The sequence below is a fragment of the Saccopteryx leptura genome, chromosome 1 (genome assembly GCF_036850995.1).
Source record: "Saccopteryx leptura isolate mSacLep1 chromosome 1, mSacLep1_pri_phased_curated, whole genome shotgun sequence".
Classification (NCBI taxonomy): domain Eukaryota; kingdom Metazoa; phylum Chordata; class Mammalia; order Chiroptera; family Emballonuridae; genus Saccopteryx; species Saccopteryx leptura.
Genome location: NC_089503.1, coordinates 189,713,304 through 189,735,394, shown reverse-complemented (window position 1 = coordinate 189,735,394; position 22,091 = coordinate 189,713,304). Strand labels below are relative to the sequence as shown.

The following is a 22,091-nucleotide window of genomic DNA, read 5'->3' as shown; positions in this document are numbered from 1 at the left end:
GAAGCAACCTAGGGCTGAAGCCCCTCTCCTACTAGAGAGCTCTGCCTTGCTCTGTTCTACTCTGCTCCACTCAGCTCTGGTGAGATGTCTTCAGACCCAGCCCCTGGTCTGAGACTGGCTTGACCTCATGTAAATGAGGACTCCAAATCCTTGCAGTTTTATTGGTCCAAAAAGCAATGTCCTGATTGGTTGGTCAGATGGAGCAATCTCTGATTGGTCAGTAAAGATACTGATGGGGTTTATAGCTGCAGAGCTCTGATTGAATGGGAAAGTCAGTCCAATTTGTTGAAATAGATTCCAGTAACTCCTTTATAAGGGGCTGGCTCAGGTAGCAGGAACACAGTTCAGGCAGGCAGTTCAGTGCAGACTTCTCCCTGAAGGGCAGTTGGCATGAGAGGCCCCTGTGCAGAAATGGCTGCTAGACCATTTTTTAAAATTTTGAGTTTAGTTAGACTACTGAGAGCCCTTCATATTAGGTATTTTCTTTCTCAAGGTCCACAGACATAAACTAGATTTTTAAGTAAACTTCAAAATAAGACGTATATTATAACTATAAAAATAATTAGATGTTTGTATGCACAGACTTAGATGAGGTGAGGTTACTTAATAGTTGAGGCCTTTTTTTTTTTTCTTTCTGTGTCCAAGGTTATGGATAAATATGGAGAGTTCTATGGCTGGGACAGAATCAGTGAGTTACTTGGCATGGACAAAGCTGCTCTGGACTTCAGTGATGCCCGGGAGAAGAAGCAGCCAAAGAAAGACAGCTCCCTATCGGCCGTGTGAGTGTCACCTCTGCTCTGTTCCCAGTTGAAAGGAGAAAACGTGACTACAGTCTGAAGTTGCAGGACCTTGGTTTCCTTGCCTTAAGTGTAGAGGAGTAGAGAGATGACAGGAGTACAGAGCATATGTGAAGTCTCCTTTTATACCTCTGGCTATTTTGAACTATGGAATGATTGGATTTTATACCTCTGGCTATTTTGAACTATGGAATTTTTTCTATTAATTTTTGAAGTTGCCTTTTTTATTATTTACATAAACTAAAAAAAATTGTTCACAATTTGATATGCCTTTTCTATCCTTAAATGCCACCTAAGTCAAAGTAAGACATATGCGAAAGTGTCATATACAACTATCTTCTGACACTTCTTGTTTGGAAAGAAGTTAATTTTTTTAAGTTTTGAAAAAAGGAACTCTGTAGCCCTTTTAATAGAAATGTTCAGAGTTATTTTTATTTCACCATAATTATTGTCTTTTTTTTTTTTTTCTTTTTTTGTATTTTTCTGAAGCTGGAAATGGGGAGAGATAGTCAGACAGACTCCCGCATGCGTCCGACCGGGATCCACCCGGCACGCCCACCAGGGGCGACGCTCTGCCCACCAGGGGGCGATGCTCTGCCCCTCTGGGGCATCTCTCTGTTGCGACCAGAGCCACTCTAGCTCCTGGGGCAGAGGCCAAGGAGCCATCCCCAGCGCCCGGGCCATCTTTGCTCCAATGGAGCCTCAGCTGCGGGAGGGGAAGAGAGAGACAGAGAGGAAGGAGAGAGGGAGGGGTGGAGAAGCAGATGGGCGCTTTTCCTGTGTGCCCTGGCCGGAAATCGAACCCGGGACCTCTGCACGGCAGGCCGACGCTCTACCACTGAGCCAACCGGCCAGGGCCAATTATTGTCTTTTATTTAAATAGCAAAAATGTTGTATGTCAGAAATATTGCACTACTGTGTTATTATTTGAAAAGTTTACTTTAAGTTTAGATACTTTTAATATGTTGCTTGCATGAAATAATAATGTATATAATATACCAGAAGAATGTAAACCAGTTGATTGATTTACATGCACTCACACTACGTGTGTGTGTGTGTGTGTGTGTGTGTGTGTGTATAACAGTTTTAAGCTACGGTAATAAATATAAAGCATATATGCTTTTAAAAATAAAATTTCTTATTGTAACCACTTAATGATTTTAGAAGAATTATAATAGTGATCCTCCCTTAAAAACATATTTATGGTCTCAGTCAATTAGGGATGTGATTTTTTTGATGAAAAGGTAGCAATTTAAGCAGTGTTATTTTGTCTTAGATAACTATATATTTTAGCTAGCATTTAAAAAGTGTTTTGGCTGACCTGTTTTATTGGTCATATATATTTTTTATTTATCTAAAACTTGTTAGAGCTACTTGGGTCTTTAAAATAATGTGCACCCTGTTAAAAAGTAGATAAACAAATATCTGATGGCAATTGAATTTAAATCCAAAATATTTCTTGTTTATTTTAAGAAAACAAATGTGGTTCTTAAAGACTATGTCACTGTAAATTAAATGAAACAGGTGACAGTCCTCAGGAGCTAAGCCCCTGTGCTAGAATCTCATTTAAAACAAGGACTGGGGTATGTGTTAGTAGGAGTTTCCTACTAACATATAGATCCCTTGTAAGCAATGTAGACTTAAAAATAATTTTACTGCATTATGTATGTTCCATGGACGTATTTGCAAGTCTAAAAAAGAAGGATGAAAAAAAACAACATCAGAGGAATGCTTAGACTATATTTTTTTACTATGAATAGTTTTAAATTAGTGGAATTTTTCACTGTTTTACATAGAAAATGTTTTCAAATTTGACTCCTAGCACAGACCCAGGAAATTAATGTGGCATTTATTAATACCTTTAAATATGGATGATAATATTGGAAGCATGAATATCCAGTAATTGATGTTCATTACCAGGAAAATTTTTACATGCACTGTTCTTTTATAAGGATGCTTGGAAAGATCAAGTTTTAAAAGATTATCTGGTTTCCATATATGAGTGATCTTAATATGAAGAATTGGGTACGGGAAGATTCATGTATCTATTTGTGCATGCATTCATCTATCAGTCAAATATATAGGGCTTGATGTATACATACTTAAATAGGTGGACAGCTCCCCTCCTGGGGATAGAATGGCTGCCAGCAGCCAGAAAGTGGGTGTGCTTTATTTGTGTCTTCATGGGGTAAAGGGAGATCATATCTAAAACCATTTAGCAGAATTCCTTAGCTTCTGGCTTCTAGCTTCCCCCTGAACCAGTGCACTGGCCCAGGGACTACCCTGCCCTGATTGTCTCAGATCAGCCACATGCCACCCAGACAGCCTCACTGTCACCACCTACCATCATGGCATCCCCATTTGCCACCAGAGAGGGTATTAGTGATGTTGATAGCAAACTTGTTATCCTAATGTGTGAAAGGGATGGAAAATTACTAATCATAAGAATAATTTTTAAGGTCTTGGCCAGTGGCTCAGTGGATATAGTGTTGGCCAGGCGTGTGGATGTACTGGGTTCAATTTCCAGTTAGGGCACACAGGAGAAGTGGCCATCTCTTTCTCCCCCTCTACCTCTCCCCCTCCTTTCCATTTTTTCCTCTCACAGTCAGTGGCTTGATTGGTTCAAGCATGGTCCTGATTGCTGAGAAGGGCTCCAGGGCTGCATGTCAGACTCTGACACTAAAAATAGCTCAGTACTTGAGCATCAGCCCCAGATTGGGTTGCCAGGTGGATCCGGTTGGGGTGTGTGCAAGAGTGTGCCTCACTATCTTTCCTCCTCTCACAAAAAGGAAAGGAGGGAAAGAATTAATTTTTAAATAAAAGCAAAAAGCTCCAACAGAAAATTCTGAGTCCTGGTGTAAGCCTCATTTTGTTTCAGGTTGTGTTCATGGGGAAGCCTCATGCTTTCCGCTTACTGCCCTACTGTCCATTTCTTACCATCTCTTCCTTTTTCATTTAAGATTTCTTTTATTTGAGAGGAGGGGAGATAGAGAGACAGACCCCTGCCTGTGCCCTGATCAGGATACACCTGGCAACCTCTCTCTAGGTCTGATGCTTGAATGAACAAAGCTGTTTTTAGCACCTGAGGCTAATGCACTCAGACCAACCAAGCTATTCTCAGTGCCTAGGGCCATGCTCAAACCAACTGAGCCACTGGCTGCAGGAGGGGAAGAGGTGGAGAAGGGGAAGAGAGAGGGAAAGAGAAGCAGATGGTCACTTCTCATGTGTGCCCTGACTGGGAATCGAACTTGGGACATCCCTATGCCAGGCCAATGCTATAACCACTGAGCAAACCTGCCAGGGCCAGGAAAAAAATATTCTTATATTGAAACTTATTTTAAATATTCATGGAACTTTAAAAATGTTCTTTAATAATAAAATTAATTATAATGGAAGAACAACTTACCTTTCTTAAGATGAAACATCCTAGGCTAAGGTAAATTAAACCTAACTATTGGGGGAAAAGTCTCCCAAGAAGTCAGTTTTGATCAGCGACTGCTTATTCTAGCACTTATAATTTAAGATTGGCCTAATTAAAATAAATGACTAAAGAAGCAATTAAAGACTAAAACAGTAAGTCTAGAAAGCCCTTTAGAAAATAATACTAATATTATTTCATAGTTAATTATATCATCTATCATATTAATTACCTGGAATACTGGAAAGACCAGCAAAGTTATCATAATTTCTAGTCCATAAGATAGTGGCAAGTTCTAAAAAATCAGAAATTAAAAAAGTATGTTTTAATTAATGTGCATTTTCACATGCAAATATCATGAATATTTCTGTTAAGATTTATTCATTTCAGCCTGACCAGGCAATGGTACAGTGAATAGAGCATCAAACTGGGATGCAGAGACCCAGGTTCAAAACCCTGAGTTTGCCAGCTTGAGAGTGGGCTCATCTGGCTTGAGCCTGGGGCTCACCAGCTTGAGTGCGGGGTCACTGGCTTGAGCATGGGATCATAGACATGACCCCATGGTCGCTGGCTTGACTCCAAGGTCACTGGCTTGAACAAGGGGTCACTCACTCTGCTGTAGCCCCCTAGTCAAGGCACATCTAAGAAAGCAATCAATGAACAACTAAGGAGTTGCAACAAAGAGTTGATGCTTCTCATCTCTCTCTCTTCCTGTCTGTCTGTCCCTATCTGTCCCTGTCTCTCTCTCTCTCTCTCTTTGTCAAAAAAAAAAAAAAGATTTATTTGTTTCATATGTTTATTGAGATGTTCAGTGGTAAGATGACATGCTTGGCACCAGGGAGCTCAGAGATTAATGAAACAGAAACACACACACACACGCACGCACGCACGCACGCACGCATGCACACACCCTGCAGCTAGGAAACTGCAGGGATGTTTTAATGGGAGGGTCTGAAGAGTGCGCTGGGGACCAGGGAAATGCCAGTGCCATCTTGCATAGAGAAGGTGAGGTTTCTGGAAACTAAAAAAAAAAAAACAAAACCAAAAAGAAAACTCCTTTCACTGGCAAAAATCAGTATGGTCGTAAAGTATCTGTGGATGTTTATGCAAGTTTTTATTAACTGAACTAAAAATTATTCTGTTACAAATGTATAATGCAAATTAGTGAGGAAACTTTGGATGAAGAGTTTCTAGGAATAATTGTCACATACAACATGAGATGACCTTGTATTTAAGTTGCTAAAATAAAAGCTGAAAAAGAAAAGACTTTTCTTAAATAACAGAAGATGAAGGTGGTGACATTGCATTTTGTTTGTTTTCCAAGAGTCTTCTTAGCAGAGCATCACAGCACTCTGGGAACACAGGGACTGGAGAGGGCTGGCTCTTCCCCTGGCACCTGGGGTGGAACTGACACCCTCGGACTGCCCAGTCTCATGCATGGCAAGTCAGTGCGGGGTCTGCTTGATGTGCGTGCCCACAGACTCCTCTTCTTTGTCATTTCAGACTGAACTCTGTTGCACTCACTGGGAATGAGAACAAACATCGGAGACTTTCAGGAGTTTAGATGTTACTTTATTGGCCAGTTTAACCTGCGCAGGGGCGAACTCCCAAGATGTCCGGAGACACCATACTCACAAGGAGCTGCAAATGGGAGTCGCGCCTGGCGCTTACAGCCAGGTCCTTATATATCCTAAGTGAGTAAGCATTATACAGAAACAGATGTGGCAGTTAGCTATTCGCTAGGGAGGTCGCACACAGCATAGCAACAGGGGCCGGCAGAGCAACAGGGGCCGGTTTTAGCTTAGTGACGAATTTCAAACATAAACTTCTGATAAGGATCTCTGACCTTCTTTGTTCTCAGCCTCACAGGGGCCCTAATCAGCACTCCCTGTTCCTTCAATAGTTACACTCTTGGCAGCCCCAGCATATCAGCACTCCCTGAATCTAACAAACTCCATCGACGTGAAGTATCAGATGTGGAAACTAGGAGTCGTTTTCACTGACAACGTAAGCCTGCCTTGTTACCACGCAGCCCCTGTCCTCTGACCCCTGAGGTGCTGGGCTTCCACAGATGGGAAGATGTCACCTATTAAAGTTATTTGAAACCAATTCATTTAGTACAGGCTGTAGCTGGGAAAGATCACAGAAATATGTGATCCATCATCCCATCTCTCATTCCATTTCATTCAGTAGCTGAGAGATTAAAACAGAATTTACACAAGAAAAACACATTTTTATTTATGCACATAAAATTTATGTGCATTTTTATTTAAGTTTCAGTTGAGTAATGGCACGCTTTAATGTTTTATAGATGTTAAAAAGAAGAGTCTAAAAACATTAAAAAAAATTTTTAGCCTCACGATAAATTTTAGTTTCTCCCAAATTAAATAATTAAATTATTGTGTTCCTCCTTCATTTATCAAAGAGCCTCAGAGCCTGTGAAATAGACAAGGGCCCAAGTGCATGTCCAGGTGCAGTAAAAAGGGCACGTGTTACTGAAAGCTGCCAGCAGCTAGTCCCAATGTGCTATCCTGCTTGCTCAGTAGAGTCACAGTTTGATTCTTTGAATCTTCAGTTTCAATAATTGTTACTATAAATTACTTGTCCCTGTTTGCTGGCTGTGGGGAGTCACTGGAGAGAATCGTGAGAGTTGGCTGAGACGGATGTCAGCCCATGAAGAATGTTTGCTGTCGGAGGTCAGCCATCCTCTCATGACCGCCTCTTGGGTGCCCGGGCACAGCTCGTTTATTAACTCTCACTTTAATTTTAGCATTGACTTTTATAGTGAACGTGAGTTTTCTTCTACCAACTGGTGACACTGCCAGTCCTCCTGCCTCTGCCCCACCCCACCCCGCCATGCGCCCGACGACGGAGAGGAGATCCTACAGAACTCTCCGACCTCTCAGATCAGACGTGCACACCTTAGAACTGCCACCTGTTTTCTGCAGCTGATTTTTTCTCAAATAGAGAAGCAGCTCCCTGAGTACAAAAGGGGCATGGTTATATAAACAGAGTTGTATAAATTTATAGTCTAAGAAGATGAAGTGGAAGGAGTGATTATGATTGAACAAAATGAGAGTAGCTTTGGTGACAGTCACGGGTTCTGTTTTCTGATGTCCTTGTGCCCGTTTTGCCTTAACAGTCCTTTCTCTACCTTGCCTGGTTCATGACCATGTCCATTCTTGGACACTATTACAACTTTTTTTTTTGCTGCTCATCTTCTCGACATCGCTATGGGGTTCAAGACACTGAGAACCATCTTGTCTTCAGTAACTCATAATGGTAAATAGGTAAGAATTTATTTTTCTCCTGCAAAAGCTAAAAAGACAACAAGTATGCCAACAAAAATAAAACCAGACCTCAAAAGATAATGTATGGTTTTAAAGATTTTATTTTATTTATTTATTTATTTTTGAGCAGAGTCTCTACAGTGTTCCTCTTACAAACCATGAGTGTTAGTGGTTTGAGAATCACCTGAATTGGCATTCAGGTCTCGGTGACTGATTCGCTGTGTGATGTTGGATAAATTATTTGATGTTTGTTTATCTCAATTACTTTATTTTACAAAACAAATACAGTAAGAGTCCCACCTCTTGGGTGTCTGTGAAAATTAAATAAAACTGTAAATGTGGAGGTCTTAGCAATGGCCCTGAACATCCTAAGCACTTGAGAGACTCGTTATTTTGTTCCTAGTCAGGTTTTTGTTCCTTTTGTGATGGTAGGGAAACATGAGGTGCTGTATTCCTAATTTAATATAATATTTTAAAATTGGATATTCATATGATCTTTTTTCCATTTTAAATGGAACAAAAAGAACAGTTATGTCTCAAATTGACACAGTCATACTATTTGGAAGAAGACTGGCTGAGTTCCAGAAAATTAACTTAAGTTCTAATGAAACTCAAGTTTCAATTATTTTTAACAAACTTATTTTGGAAGTGTACACTGGGTGGTGACACATTCTATGTTAGTTATTTAGGTCAGCTGAGTTCTTCTTTTCCAGAATCTTATAATCCAGTATACTTTTAAATCAGTGCTCCTCCAAAAATATTGAACTGAATTCCCAGTAAATTCACATTAGTAGGATCTCTAATTTTCTAAATTTCAGCACACTGATCTTACATTTGTCACTTTAGTTTCTGAATCTGAATGTGACGTTCCAGTGATAAAAAATGCACAAGGCTGATTCACCAGTTATTAAATTGGTTTTGAGCCCCCAACATATTTCAAGAACTGGAGATGCTGAATCTGTACTATGTTCCACCCAAAAGGTCTGGCACTCCTTACAACTAATTTCTAAACTTTTGTCGTGATTGTGGTTTTACTCTTTGAAGTATCAGTTTTTCATTTGCAGAAATCTAAAGCTCTTAATAGCCTTTATAGGTAAACATGCAGAAATTTCCAGTGGCTTTGTACTTAATTTATAGAAGTGAATTAAGCCCTCTATTGAGATCACATGTTTTATCAAGACAACTATGAAGTGACTTTTTAAAGGACTTAATATATGCCACCACAGTCAAGAATGTAGGAATGTGTTGTTATCTGAGGAAGAGAATGTAAAAAGTAAAGCATTTCACTTTGTTTAGAATTTCAGTTTACCATAAATATATTGTCATCGACTTGGTGAAAGTTGCTTATTTAACATACACATATTCTATAAAAGTATGGTTTGGCATTAAAGAAAGATGACATAGAATTGAAAGAAGACCTTTTAAACTGTGGCGTCTAGTTACACAGCGAAGATACTGGCCTTCAGAATAGTGTTGGGTACCAGCTGTCAGTGCCTTTCACTTTGATCTCTGCTTTGTGTTAACAAAGCAAGACTTTTCAGTTTTATTTTTAAAATATTTATATTACACACCATTTTAAAAATGTGTATTTCTAGATGATAGAGGCAGTACACATTTCTATTTAGTTTTGGGTGTGATTGAAACAAAAAGTGATTTACAATCTGTCATCATAAATGAGATAGTGTTAATTAGGAATGCAAATTATTTGAAGGAATAAACCTTATAAAAAGGAAGGACTTAGTGTAGTATCTACTGTCAAGTATTTAGATGATGAAAAATGAACATTTTTGCCTGACCTGTGGTTGTGTAGTGGGATAAAGCGTCAACCTGCAATGCTGAGGTTGCCTGTTCGATACCCTGGGCTTGCCTGGTCAAGGCACATATGGGAGTTGATGCTTCCTGCTCCTCCCCTTTCTCTCTCTCTCTCTCTCTCTCTCTCTCTCTCCTCTCTGAAAATTGAATAAATAAAATCTTAAAAAAAAATGAACATTTTAACTTGCTTAATTTTATAAGTATTTATTTGGATTTGAAATAAAATCAGTTTCTATGATAGCTATTGTAGGCATTTATTAGCCAACTAAGTAGTCAAGTTTTACGAACAATAGTTTGACAACTTGATAAAGAGAATATGAAAACAGGTTCCCCCTGTGTGGCAGGAAGAGTCCAGACCGAGTCCAGGTTTGTGCTGAGCTGTCCCTGCCTACGGAGATGCCGCGTGTCTCGTGTTTCTAATACATGTTCAATGTCACATTACTTTCCAGCTTGTATTAACCGTTGATTTATTAGCTGTTGTTGTATACCTATACACTGTGGTGGTGTTCAATTTTTTCTGAAAATTCTACAGTAAAAGTAAAGATGGTGATACACCAGATATGAAATGTGATGATATGCTCACGGTAAATTCATACTGTGAGGTCTCGTATGAACAAAAAGAATGCCTCCTCTCCTCAGTCTTGAGTAATTTGTGTAGGTATTCTTTAGCAGTGCAGAGTACAAAGTAGGCACACAGTACGAGGTTATGCAGGTCTTTAAAGAACTGACTGCTGTCACTTTGTGAGAAACGTAAAGGACCGATTCCGCTGGTGCTGCACACCTGCCTCCCGCCCTGGTGATTCGTGAGTCTGAGGGAGGGCTGTGTAAGCCTGGTGTTCGTCTGCTCCAGGACAGCAGGTGGAGTGACTTCCCTGGGGAACATTCTGAAGCCTCAGTTATCTGTTCCCCTTAACAACTTTAACTGAAGTTAATGAAGTCCAAAAATATAAGCCTTAGTAGAACTGTTAGTTTTGCTTTTATATTGAGTATCTGGCTTCAGGTATCTTCCTCGTTGTGTCTAAAATCAGCAGATGTTCCAGCTGTCACATTCCATCACTGTTCTCTGACCTGCCCCCAATGTCAGAAGGTCACTGACCACAGGTGAGATCTTAGGTCAGGAAGGGGAATTAGACCAAGAACACACCTCCAGGTAGGAAAAGATGCCTCCTTCTCCTTCACTGAGCCCGCAGTGAGATGCCCATGTAAGTGGGGTTGGTGGTATAAGTCCCAGAGACTGACACAATTATGCCAAAATTACTCTAGAAAAAAATATATATTCCAAGAGAGTAATGAGAGAACTAATATTATAAAGACTAGTAATTAAGACAGTTTATGAACCACAGAGTGACAAATCAGTAGAATAAAATAAAGTCTAGAAATAGGCTCAGATATACATGGAGATTTAAAATATGATAAAAGTGGCTTTTGAAATCATGAAATGAAAACTAGCTCAATAAATGGTATCATTGGTACCATGGAAATACCATTTAGGGGAAAATAGATAAAAATGGATCAGCCTCATTCTTTAAATGAAAATAAATTCTGAATGGAACAAATATTTCAATGCAATAAAAGGAAACAATAAAAGCTAGAACAGAATTTGACCTTTGAAATAATAATGGTAATAATTTTTAAATGGGGAAAGGTCTTTCTGAGTATGACGTAAAACCTTAGGATCCACGAGAGCATAAAAATTTCCTTTCAAAAGGAACAACTGTAAGCAACATCTTAGACAAATGACAAACTAGGAAGAATATCTTCAGCACTGTAACAGAGGGCTGGTGTCCTTAATTTACAGAGTCCTTGTCACATCAGTAACAAAGAAATGAGCCAATAGAAACATGAGCAAATTACATGCCTAGACAAGTCATAGTAAATAAATTCAGTCAGCTTCTGAGTATGGAAGGGAGCTCAGCCTCTGTCATAACTAGAGAAATGAGGTACAATCAGTTGCCACTTTTACCTGTCAGGTTTGTAAATATTAAAGTTTGTTAATACCCAGACTTGTTGAATTGAAGGAAAAAACTAGTATTTCATGAATACTTGCTGGGAATTTAAATTGGCAATTTTAGAGACATTTTACAGTATCTGTTAAACTTGTAAGGTGCTTAAGCTGTCACCTGTCAGTTCCACTGCTAGTAATTGACCTAAATGTTGATTCACAAACACACCTCTGTATGCTCAAGGATGTTAGCAGCTATCACAAATTGGAGATCATCTAAATGATCATGAATAGAGTCCTGATTGAGTCAGTCATGGTAAATTTATATAATGGAGAAACATGCAGCTGTTTTAAAGTAAGACAAACATACATATTATGTTTAGTGGGGGAAGGGAGAGAAGTCAGACCCCTGAACGGGATTGTGTAGGGTCCTAACTGGATGAGACCGCACGCACACTCACACATGCCACAGTGTATATAGAAGATACACTAGAATTGCATAGTTTTTCGAGAAGGAAGTCTAAACTGTTCACAAGGGATCCTACAGGGATGAGGATCACATATCCAGGACCCTCCCCAGGGTCACTGACACTCCACACTTACCACCTCTCTTACTCCCCCACATCCCCACCCATCTGGGCCCAGAGAGGAGGAAGCATTGGAGACCCTTCATCTTCCTTCTGAAGCTGCCTTTACTATCCCCTGTGTGTCTTCTCTGTGACCCTGAAGACATGGGGTAGCGGCTGGCTAGAGGCAGGGGGGAGGTGGGAGGAGGCCACACGTTGTGAACAAGGGACAATAAGTACTAACCACAGGTAGTTGTGCCTACAGTTTCTCTCTACCAGGAGAAACACCTGATGGTTCTAAATCCCCAAATCCACCAGCCTGTGATGGTTTAAGAATAGTCTGGAACTTAATTGAACAATTCCAGGACAGATAATACTTGGCAGAAGTTAAGATCTGATTGTTTATTTATTGTTTATATACTTTTAAAAAATAAACTTGTTATGTAAAATAAATGCAACCAATTTCTGAATATTTATTTTGTATCCTGCTATTTTACTGAATTCATTCATGAGTTCTAGTAGTTTTTGGTGGATTCTTTCGGGTTCTCTATATAGCATATTATTGAATACGTCACTTACAAATAGTGACAGTTTTATTCTTCCTTCCCAATTTGGATGCTTTTAATTCTTCTTTTTGTCTGATTATTGTGGCTAGGACTTTCAGTACTATATTTAATAAGAGTGGTGAAAGTGGTCATCCCTGTCTTGTTCCTGGTCTTAAGAAACACACACACACACACACACACACACACACACACACACACACACACACACACACACACACATTGAGAGGCAGAGTGACAGAGAGACAGGTTCCCACATGTGCCCTGACTGGGACCCAGCAAGTCCCCTACTGCACGATGCTCTCCCCATCTGGGGCTGCTGCTCCATTGCTCAGCAACCGAGCTATTTTAGCACACCTGAGGTGAGGCCATGGAGCCATCCTCAGCACCCAGAGCCAACTTGCTTGATTTATTTGAGCCATGGCTGCAGAAGGGGAAGAAAGAGAGAGACAGACAGAAGAATAAGGGAAAGGGCAGAGAAGCAGATGGTTGCTTCCACTGTGTGCCCTGACCAGGAATCGAACTCAGGATTTCCACATGCTGGGCCAACACTCTACTGCTGAGCCAATGGTCAGGGCCAGTAAAACACTCCTTGGCTTTTCCTGTTGAGTATGATCTTGGTGTGGATTTATGTATGGCCTATATTATGTTGAGATATGTTTCATTTATTCCACTTTGCTGAGAATTTTTATTATAAATGGGTCCTGGATTTTGTCAAATGCTTTCTCTGCATCTATTGATATGATCATATGATTTTTATGCTTCATTTTGTTGTGTATTACATTTTGTTGTGTATTATATGTGGTGTATTACATTAATTTATTTGCTGATATTTTATGAACCCTGCATCCCAAGAATAAATCCCACTTGATCATGGTGTATGATTTTCTTTCTTTTTTTTTTTAACACGCAATATGGTGTATGATCTTCTAATGTATTAGTGAAGCCAGTTTGCTAATATTTTGTTGAAGATTTCTGCATCTGTTTATCAGGGATATTAGTCTATAGTTTTCTTTCTTTGTAGTGTCTTTATTTGGTTTTGGAATCTGGATAATGTTGGCCTGGTAAAATGAGCTTGGGAGTGTTTCCTCGTCTTGAATTTTTTGGAATAGTTTGAAAAGTATAGGCGATAGTACTTCCTTGAATGTTTGGTAAAATTCATTCATGAAACCATCCAATCTTGGACTCTTCTTTGTTGGGAGTTATTTGATTATTGATTGGATTTTGTTGGTTTTAATTGGCCTGTTCAGATTTTCTGTTTCTTCTTGATTCAGTTTTGGAAGATTGTATGTTTCTAGGGATTTATCCAGTTCTTCCAAATTGTCCAATTTTTTTGGCATAAGGATGTTTGTAATGTTTTCTTATAGTTCTTTGTAATTCTGTGGTGTTAGTTGTTACTTTTCCTCTATATTTCTGATTTTATTTATTGAGGTCCTCTCTCCTTTTTTCTTGAGTGTGGTTAATTTGTCTGTTCAGAGAACCAGCTCTTATTTTCATTGATCTTTTGCATCACTTTTTAGACTCTATTTTGTTTATCTCCACTCCAATCTTTATTATTTCCTTATTTGTATTTATTTGGGGCTTTGTTTGTTGTTTTTTCCTAGTTCCTTTAGGTGTAAGCTAATATTGTTTGAGATTTTTCTTGTTTCTGGCGGTAGACCTGTATTGCTATGAGTTTTCCTCATAGGAATGCATTTGTTGTGTCCCATAAATATGGGGTTGTTGTGATCTCATTCTCATTTATTTCAAGGTATCTTTTAATTTCTTCTTTGATCTCATTGTTAAACTATTTATTTTTTAGAAACATGTTATTTATCCTCCATGTATTTGTGTGTTTTTCAGTTTACTTTTTTGTAATTTATTTCTAGTTTAACACCATTATGTTCAGAGAAGATGTCTGATATGATTTCAATCTTCTTATACTTACTGAGGCTTGTTTTGTGTCTAACATGTGGTCTCTCCTGGAAGATGTTCTATGTGCACTTGAAAAGAATGTATATTCTTCTGCTTTTGGGTGAAATGTTCTGAAAATATCAATTAAATCTGTCTGGTTTAGTGTGTCATTAAAGGTCACTGTTTTCTTGTTGAATTGTCACTGGAAGATCCATCTATTGATGTCAATCAATAGTGGGTTTTAAAATTCTCTACTATACTTTTATTACTGCTTATCTCTAATTTTATGTCAATCAAGATTTGCTTTTTATACAGGGGGTTGGCAGAAGTTGGTTTACAGTTGTAAGTATAAAAACAGGTTTATTCTTGTTTTATTTATTAATTACTGTATTATTTATTTGTATTATTTAAAATTATTGTACCATTCTTTTGAGTTAATAAAGCTATTGTAATAATCATAACCTGCATGTCTTTTTCACATAAACAACTTTACACCAACTTTTGCTACCCCTGTATTTAGGTGCTGTATTAGGGGCATAAATGTTTACAAGGGTTATATCCTTTTGTTGGATATACATATCATTATGTAGTGTACTTCTTTGTCTCCCACTATCACATTTGTTTAAAAGTCTAATTTGTCTGATACAAACATTGCTACCCCAGCTTTCTTTTTCATTTTTATTTGCATGAAATATCTTTCCCCATCTTTTTACTTTTAGTCTGTGTCTGCCTTTGTTCTGAGGTGGGTCTCTTGTAGACAGTGAGCATCTGCATCATGGTTTTTTTATCCATTCAGCTTCCCTTTATCTTTTGAATGGAGCATTTAATCCATTTACTTTAAAGTGATTATTGATAGGTACCTGTTTATTGCCCCTTTATTATACATATTTATGCTCTTTTTTTCTTCTTAAATAAGTTCTTTTAATATTTCTTTTAATACTGATTTGGTGGTGATTAACTCCTTTAGAATTTTTGTTGTTTTTTTTTTTTTTGTCTGGGAAATACTTTATTTTTCTTTCAATTTTTAATGATAGCTTTGCTGGGTGTAGTCTTGTCAGACAACCCTTATTTTTTGCATCTTACTAATGCCTGTGCAGTGAAATTTTGAAAAGCCAACCATTTTTTTTTCTTGACATGGTGTATTTTAATAAAAAATACAGCTAAACATATTTATCACAGATTACATCAAACTATAGACAATGACATTCTCTCTGCATAGTAACCAACACTGATATGTGTGTTTGAATTTTCAAATGGATTACTTGTAATCCTTTAAGGTGCAGGTTATTTAAGGATTTAAGCTAATCATTTGATAAAGGATATTTCTAGTAAGTGAGTAACATTTAAAGATGATGTATTTGAATAAATCTTTCAAACATCAGAATTCTATAAAAGCCAAATTTCCTTTTATTGTAACAATAATTAACCACAAACTTAATTGCTGAGGAGTAAGAAGCTCCTCTTATAAAAAACAACCAATTTTATTGACCACTTACTGTTGTGCTCATGAAGTAGGAGCTGGTGAAACCCAGTAACCCGCAGGACAGCAAGCAGTATAGTGTAGGAAGCGGCAGGTTTAATTTCTTTAATTCAATCCTCAAAAGAGAACATTTGCTTTGAGTTGGTCTCCTTTGTATTTTCTTTCATCAGGTAAAGTCCAGCATTCTTTTCTTCTTTTGATTGTTAACAATTTATTTTTTTTATTATTGATTATAATTTATTGTGTTTAATAGATTCTAGTGTTGCCCGAATGCATACCCCCTCCCCTGTAAACCCCTCAACATCTCCCTTGCCCTCAACTCCATAGCAACCTCTACCCTTCCCTTCAGCTTTATCCCATCCTACCATCTCCTTTCCCTCTGTTCTCTTTTCCTATTTGGTCCCTTTGATCCCTCCTCTGTCTCAATTCTATTCCTCAGTTCACATTGTCCATTGGATTCCTCAAATGAGTGAGGTCATATGATATTTTTCCTTTTCTGCCTGGCTTATTTCACTTAACATAATAGTTTCCATGTCCATCCATTTTGTCACAAAAGGTAAGATTTCCTTCTTTTTCATACCCCTATAGTATTCCATTCTATATATGTACCACTGCTTTTTAATCCACTCATTCACTGATGGACATTTGGGCTGTTTCCAGATCTTCGCTATTGTGAAGAGTGTTGCAATAAACATGGGGGTACATTTCTCCTTTTAAAAGAGTGCTATGGTGTTCTTGGGGTATATTCCTAAAAGTGGGATAGCTGGGTCAAAAGGCAGTTCGATTTTTAATTTTTTGAGGAATCTCCATACTGTTTTCCACAGTGGCTGCACCAGTCTGCATTCCCACCAGCAGGAGGGTCCCCTTTACTCCACATCCTCACCAGCACTTGTTCTGTGTTGTTTTGTTGATGAGCTCCATTCTAACTGGTGTGAGGTGATATCTCATTGTGGTTTTAATTTGCATTTCTCTAATGATTAGTGATGTTGAGCATTTTTTCACATGCCTATTGGCCATCTGTATGTCCTCTTTGGAGAAGTGTCTATTCATTTCTTTCACCCATTTTTTTGATTGGATTGTTTATCTTCCTGGTGTTGAGTTTTACAAGTTCTTTATATATTTTGGTTATTAACCCCTTATCAGATGTATTGTCGAATATGTTCTCCCATTGTGTAGTTTGTCTTTTATTCTGTTCTTATTGTTTTTAGCTGTGCAAAAGCTTTTTAGTTTGATATAGTCCCATTTGTTTATCCTGTCTTTTATTTCAATTACCCCTGGAGATAAATCGGCAAATATATTGCTGCGAGAGATGTCGGAGAGCTAACTGCCTATGTTTTCTTCTAAGATGCTTATGGTTTCATGGCTTACATTTAAGTCTTTTATCCATTTTGAGTTTATTTTTTGTGAATGGTGTAAGTTGGTGGTCTAGTTTCATTTTTTTGCAGGTAGCTGTCCAATTTTCCCAACACCATTTGTTGAAGAGGCTGTCTTTGCTCCATTGTATTCTCTTACCTCCTTTGTCGAATATCAGTTGTCCCTAAAGGTATGGGTTTATTTCTGGGTTCCTTGTTCTGTTCCATTGATCTGTATGCCTGTTCTTATGCCAGTACCAGGCTGTTTTGAGTACAATGGCCTTGTAGTATAACTTGATATCAGGAGTGTGATACCTCCCACTTTATTCTTACTTTTCAAGATTGCTGAGTCTATTCTTGTTTTTCTTTTTGTTTTTGGTTCCATATACATTTTTGGAATATATGTTCTATATCTTTGAAGTATGTCATTGGTATTTTTATTGGTATTGCATTAAATTTATAAATTGCTTTGGGTAATATAGACATTTTAATGATGTTTAGTCTTCCTAACCATGAGCATGGTAGATGCTTCCACTTGTTTGTATCTTCCTTGATTTTTTTATTCAATGTTTTATAATTTTTCTAGTACAAGTCTAATCTCCTTGGTTAAATTTACTCCTAGGTACTTTATATTTTTCATTGCAACAGTGAAGGGGATTGTTTCCTTAATTTCTCTTTCTGACAGTTCATTGTTGGTGTATAAAAATGCATCTGATTTCTGAGTATTAATTTGTCCATTTCACCTAGGTTGTCTAATTTTTTGGTATACAGTTATTTATAGTATTTTCTTTCAATCCTTTGTATTTCTGTTGTGTCAGTTGTTATTTCTCCACTCGCATTTCTAATTTTATTTATTTGAGTCCTCTCTCTTTTTTTTTTAGTGAGTCTGGTTAAAGGTTCATCGATCTTGTTTACCTTTTCAAAGAACCAGTTTCTTGTTTCACTGATCCTCTGTATTGTTTTTTTAGCCTCTATGTCATTTACTTCCACTCTGACCTTTATTATTTCCTTTCTTCTACTACCTCTGGGCTTTACTTGCTATTCTTTTTCTAGTTTTTTCAGATACAGGATTAAGTTGTTTATTTGAGCTTTTTCTAGCTTCTTAAGGTATGCCTGTAATGCTATGAACTTCCCAATCAGTAATGTTTTTGCTGTGTCCCATAAATTTTGAGTTGTTGTATGCTCATTATCATTTGTTTCTAGGAATTTTTTAAAATTCTTCTCTGATCTTATTGTTAACCCATTCATTATTTAAGAACATGCTATTTAGTTTCCAAGTGTTTGGGTATTTTTTAGTTTTTCTGTTGTGGTTGATTTCTAATTTCATGCCATTATGGTCAGAGAAGATCTTGATATGATTTTAATCTTCTTAAATTTGTTGAGACTGCTTTTGTGCCCTAACATGTGGTCTATCCTAGAGAATGTACCATGTCACTTGAAAAGAATGTATATTCTGCTGCTTTAGGGTGAAAGGTTCTGAAGATATCTACTAAATCAAGATGATCTAGTATGTCCTTTAAGTCTGCTGTTTTTTTGTTAATTTTCTTTCTTGAGGTTCTATCTAGTGATGTTAGTGGGTTTTTGAAATCCCCTACTAATATAGTATTGCTGTTGATTTCACCCTTTATATCCAATATCCATCAAAGTCTGCTTTATATATTTAAGTGCTCCTATGTTAGATGCGTAGATATTTATAATGGTTATATCTTCCTGTTGGATTGCTCCCTTTATCATTATGTAGTGACCTTCTTTATCTCTTTCTAAAATCTTTGTTTTAAAGTTCATTTTGTCTGATATAAGTATTGCTACCCCAGCTTTTTTTTTCATTTCTATTTGCATGAAATTTTTTTTCCATCTTTTTACCTTCAGTCTATGTGCATCTTTTGTTTTAAGGTGTATCTCTTGTAGACAGCACATGTATGAAATCTTTTTTCTTATCCACGCAGCTACCCTATGTCTTTTGATTTGATCATTTAATCCATTTACATTTATGGTTATTATTGATATGTAGTTATTTATTGCCATTTTATTCTTTAAAGCTGTATTCCTCTTTTGCAATATTCTTTTCCCACTTTGATCTGTTTACAACAGGCCCCTTAACATTTCCTGCAGCATTGGTTTGGTTGTAATGAATTCCTTGAGTTTTTTTTTTTTGTTTTTTTTTTTTTGTCTGGGAAGCTTTTTATTTCTCCTTCAATTTTAAATGATAGCCTTGCTAGATAAAGTAGTCTTGTTCTGCATTACTTTGAATATTTCTTGCTATTCCTTCTGGCCTCAAGTGTTTCTGTTGAGAAGTTGGATGTCATCCTTATGGGGGCTTCTTTGTAGGTGATAGCCTTTTTTTTTTTCCAGCAGGTTTTAATATTTGCTCTTTACCACTTAGCTTTGTTATTTTAATTATGATGTGTCTTGGTGTAGATTTCTTTGGGTTTCTCTTAAATGCATTCTCTGTGCTTCTTGTACTTGTGTGATTTTTTCCTGCATCAATGTAGGGAAATTTTCAGCTATGTTTTGATTGACCAAAGTCTCTATCCTTTGTTCTTTCTCTTCTTCTTTAGGAACACCTATGATGTGGATGTTATTTCTCTTCATGTTGTCACAGAGCTCTCTTAGAGTTTCCTCAGACTTTTTGAATCTCTTTTCTTTTTGTTGCTCTGCTTCCATGCTTTCGTTTATCTTGTCCTCTAACTTGCTGATTTGATCCTCAGCTTCATCCATACTGCTTTTAATTTCTTCCATTATGGTCTTCATTTCTGATATTGTATTTGTCATTTATGACTGATTCTTTTTTATTATTTCAATGTCCTTTTTTATACTTGCTATCTCTTTATTTAGTTGTTCATTATGACTATCTATTGTTGTTCTAAGATCTTTGAGCAACCTACAAATCATTATTTTAAACTTTGCATCTGTTTTAATGTCCTGACTCATTCAAGTTCTTTTCTGGGGATTTCACTTAATTTAATTGGGTTGCACTTTTCTACCTTCCCATTTTGTCTGTGTAGATTGTGGCCACTGTAAGCCTATGGATGTGGCCTTTGTGTTCCTTAGTTGTGGTCTTTCTGCAGACCCACCACCCCCTCTGCCGCTGCCTCTGGCATTCGAGTACAGGTGTTGTAGGTGCTGGCCGGCTGTGGCTGTCACTGTGGTTTCTGCCTCTCCTCTGCAGGAGAGGCTGTGTTCACGTGCCCAGGTCTACAAACCTTGGCTTTTGCCCTGCCTCCGTGGGTGAGGCTGCGCGTGTGCCTGGGGCTGCAAGCCTCAGCACCACAGGCAGGGGTGAGCACCTTTGCTCAGCTATGGTTTTCCACCTATATCCAGGCTTTTGCCCTGCCCCCCATGTGTGGAGCTGCGCTCGTGAGTCTAGCCGCAAGCTGCAGGCTCCCCTGGCCTGGCAGGGCCGATTGCCTACACTCAGCTGTGGGCCTTGGCCTGTTCCCAGGCTTTTGCCTTGCCCCCACGGTCGGAGTTGTACTCATGCATCGGGCCACAAGTCCCAGCTCTGTGGGATGTGTGGGGCTGCATGCCCATGCTCATCCATGGTTCTCTGCAGTTCCCAGGCTTTCACCTTTCTCTTGCAGTTGGGATTGCAGGCAGCCCGCTGCTGGCTGGAACACTTTTGTGTGCCTCTTTCTCCCCTGCCAGGCAAGACTGAGCTCATGCTGGGCCTCAGAGCTGGCTCACTCCAGCGGCAATGGGCTCACATCCCGCCGCTGCCCACCCTCTGGCTAGCCCTCAACAGTGTGGTTGGGGCACTGCACCTCAGATCCTAGCCTCAATACTGTATTCCTTAAGGCTCCCTCCTTCTAAGTGACTCTGCTCTGAGTGTCACGGAAGAGCTTGTTTGGCTGTTGTCCTGCTTCTCTTTACTGGTACTGCTGGTTCCAGTGGAAATATTCACTTCAGATTTGGGGAGTGAGTCACCCCAGGGGTTAGGGTGACTGTCCCTCAAAGTGTTTCTGCCTGTGCCTCCTAGATTACACTCTCTTCCTGCTACTCTGGTCCTCTCATCTCTGCCTGTCCCTGGGAAGCCCAGGTTAGTGGTTGTGAAAGAGGTTTTCTGCACAGTTTCTTTAAGAGAAATCATGGGTCTGAGAAATCTGTCTCTCACAAAACAGTATCCTGACTTGTTTCGCAGCTAAATACTGTCCACACACTTTGTTCGCCTAGGCTCTGGGGCTACAAGCTGGGGCTTTGTTTCCAGGCCCCAGGGCCCTCCCCTCTCTGCTAAACTCACTTCCCACCATGTGAGTCTCTCCAGCTTGGGCAGCGTTCTCCACATTTCTGCTTTTCCTACCAGTCTCAGTGTGGCTTTTTCAGTGTTCCTTGGTTAAAGAGTCCTCTTAGTTTAGTCCAAAGTTGGTTTTTCCAGATAATCGTTCTTAAAATTAGTTGTAATCCACTTTGGTTCTGGGAGGTGGAGGTTGGTATGTCCGCCTACTCCATCGTCATCTTGCCTTACCCAAAGTTCAGCATTCTAACCAAGCTGGTTTTCCTTACTCACATCCGGTTGTATCCACCTCTTCTTGAGTTTCTATTGCCTGCTGTTTTATGCTGTTTCTTGGGGTCTGAAGGGATGTTTCAGATTATCCCAGACAGGATTGACCCTACAGTGTTGCATACCTTACAGCAGGTGGCACTGTCATTGCAGCTTCCTAGACTCAGTGACAACATTTGCATTTCTTTACTTGTTTACTTAGTTATTTAGGATCATGGTGTTTTGAGCCTGGGAATCTAATTAAATCAGCAGTATCCTGATAGAATTTGAAGCTCTTCTGGAGCATCATAGGAGGAGACTGTCATAAGTGATCTAAAGTCCAGGGCAAAAGTATATTAAAGCTGAGGAGCAGAGAGACTGACTCAGCATATATGAGGGGCAGAGGTAGATTTAACCACAGGCACACTTGGCATGCACCTTGGGCCCCGACTTCTGAAGAGCCCTACAAAACCCCAACTTTACACTTTTTTCTAATAACAT

At 38.6% G+C, this 22,091-nt stretch overlaps 1 protein-coding gene across 1 annotated transcript in view; it reads left to right on the top strand.

The window, feature by feature from the left end:
* LOC136388187 (ryanodine receptor 2-like) overlaps positions 1 to 22,091 on the top strand; it is a 195,594-nt gene that overhangs the window by 164,739 nt on the left and 8,764 nt on the right. The window contains 5 exon segments of the mRNA XM_066360153.1: positions 646 to 783; positions 6,148 to 6,222; positions 7,358 to 7,414; positions 7,416 to 7,505; positions 9,767 to 9,901. Of these exon segments, the coding sequence (XP_066216250.1) occupies positions 646 to 783; positions 6,148 to 6,222; positions 7,358 to 7,414; positions 7,416 to 7,505; positions 9,767 to 9,901 (495 nt within the window).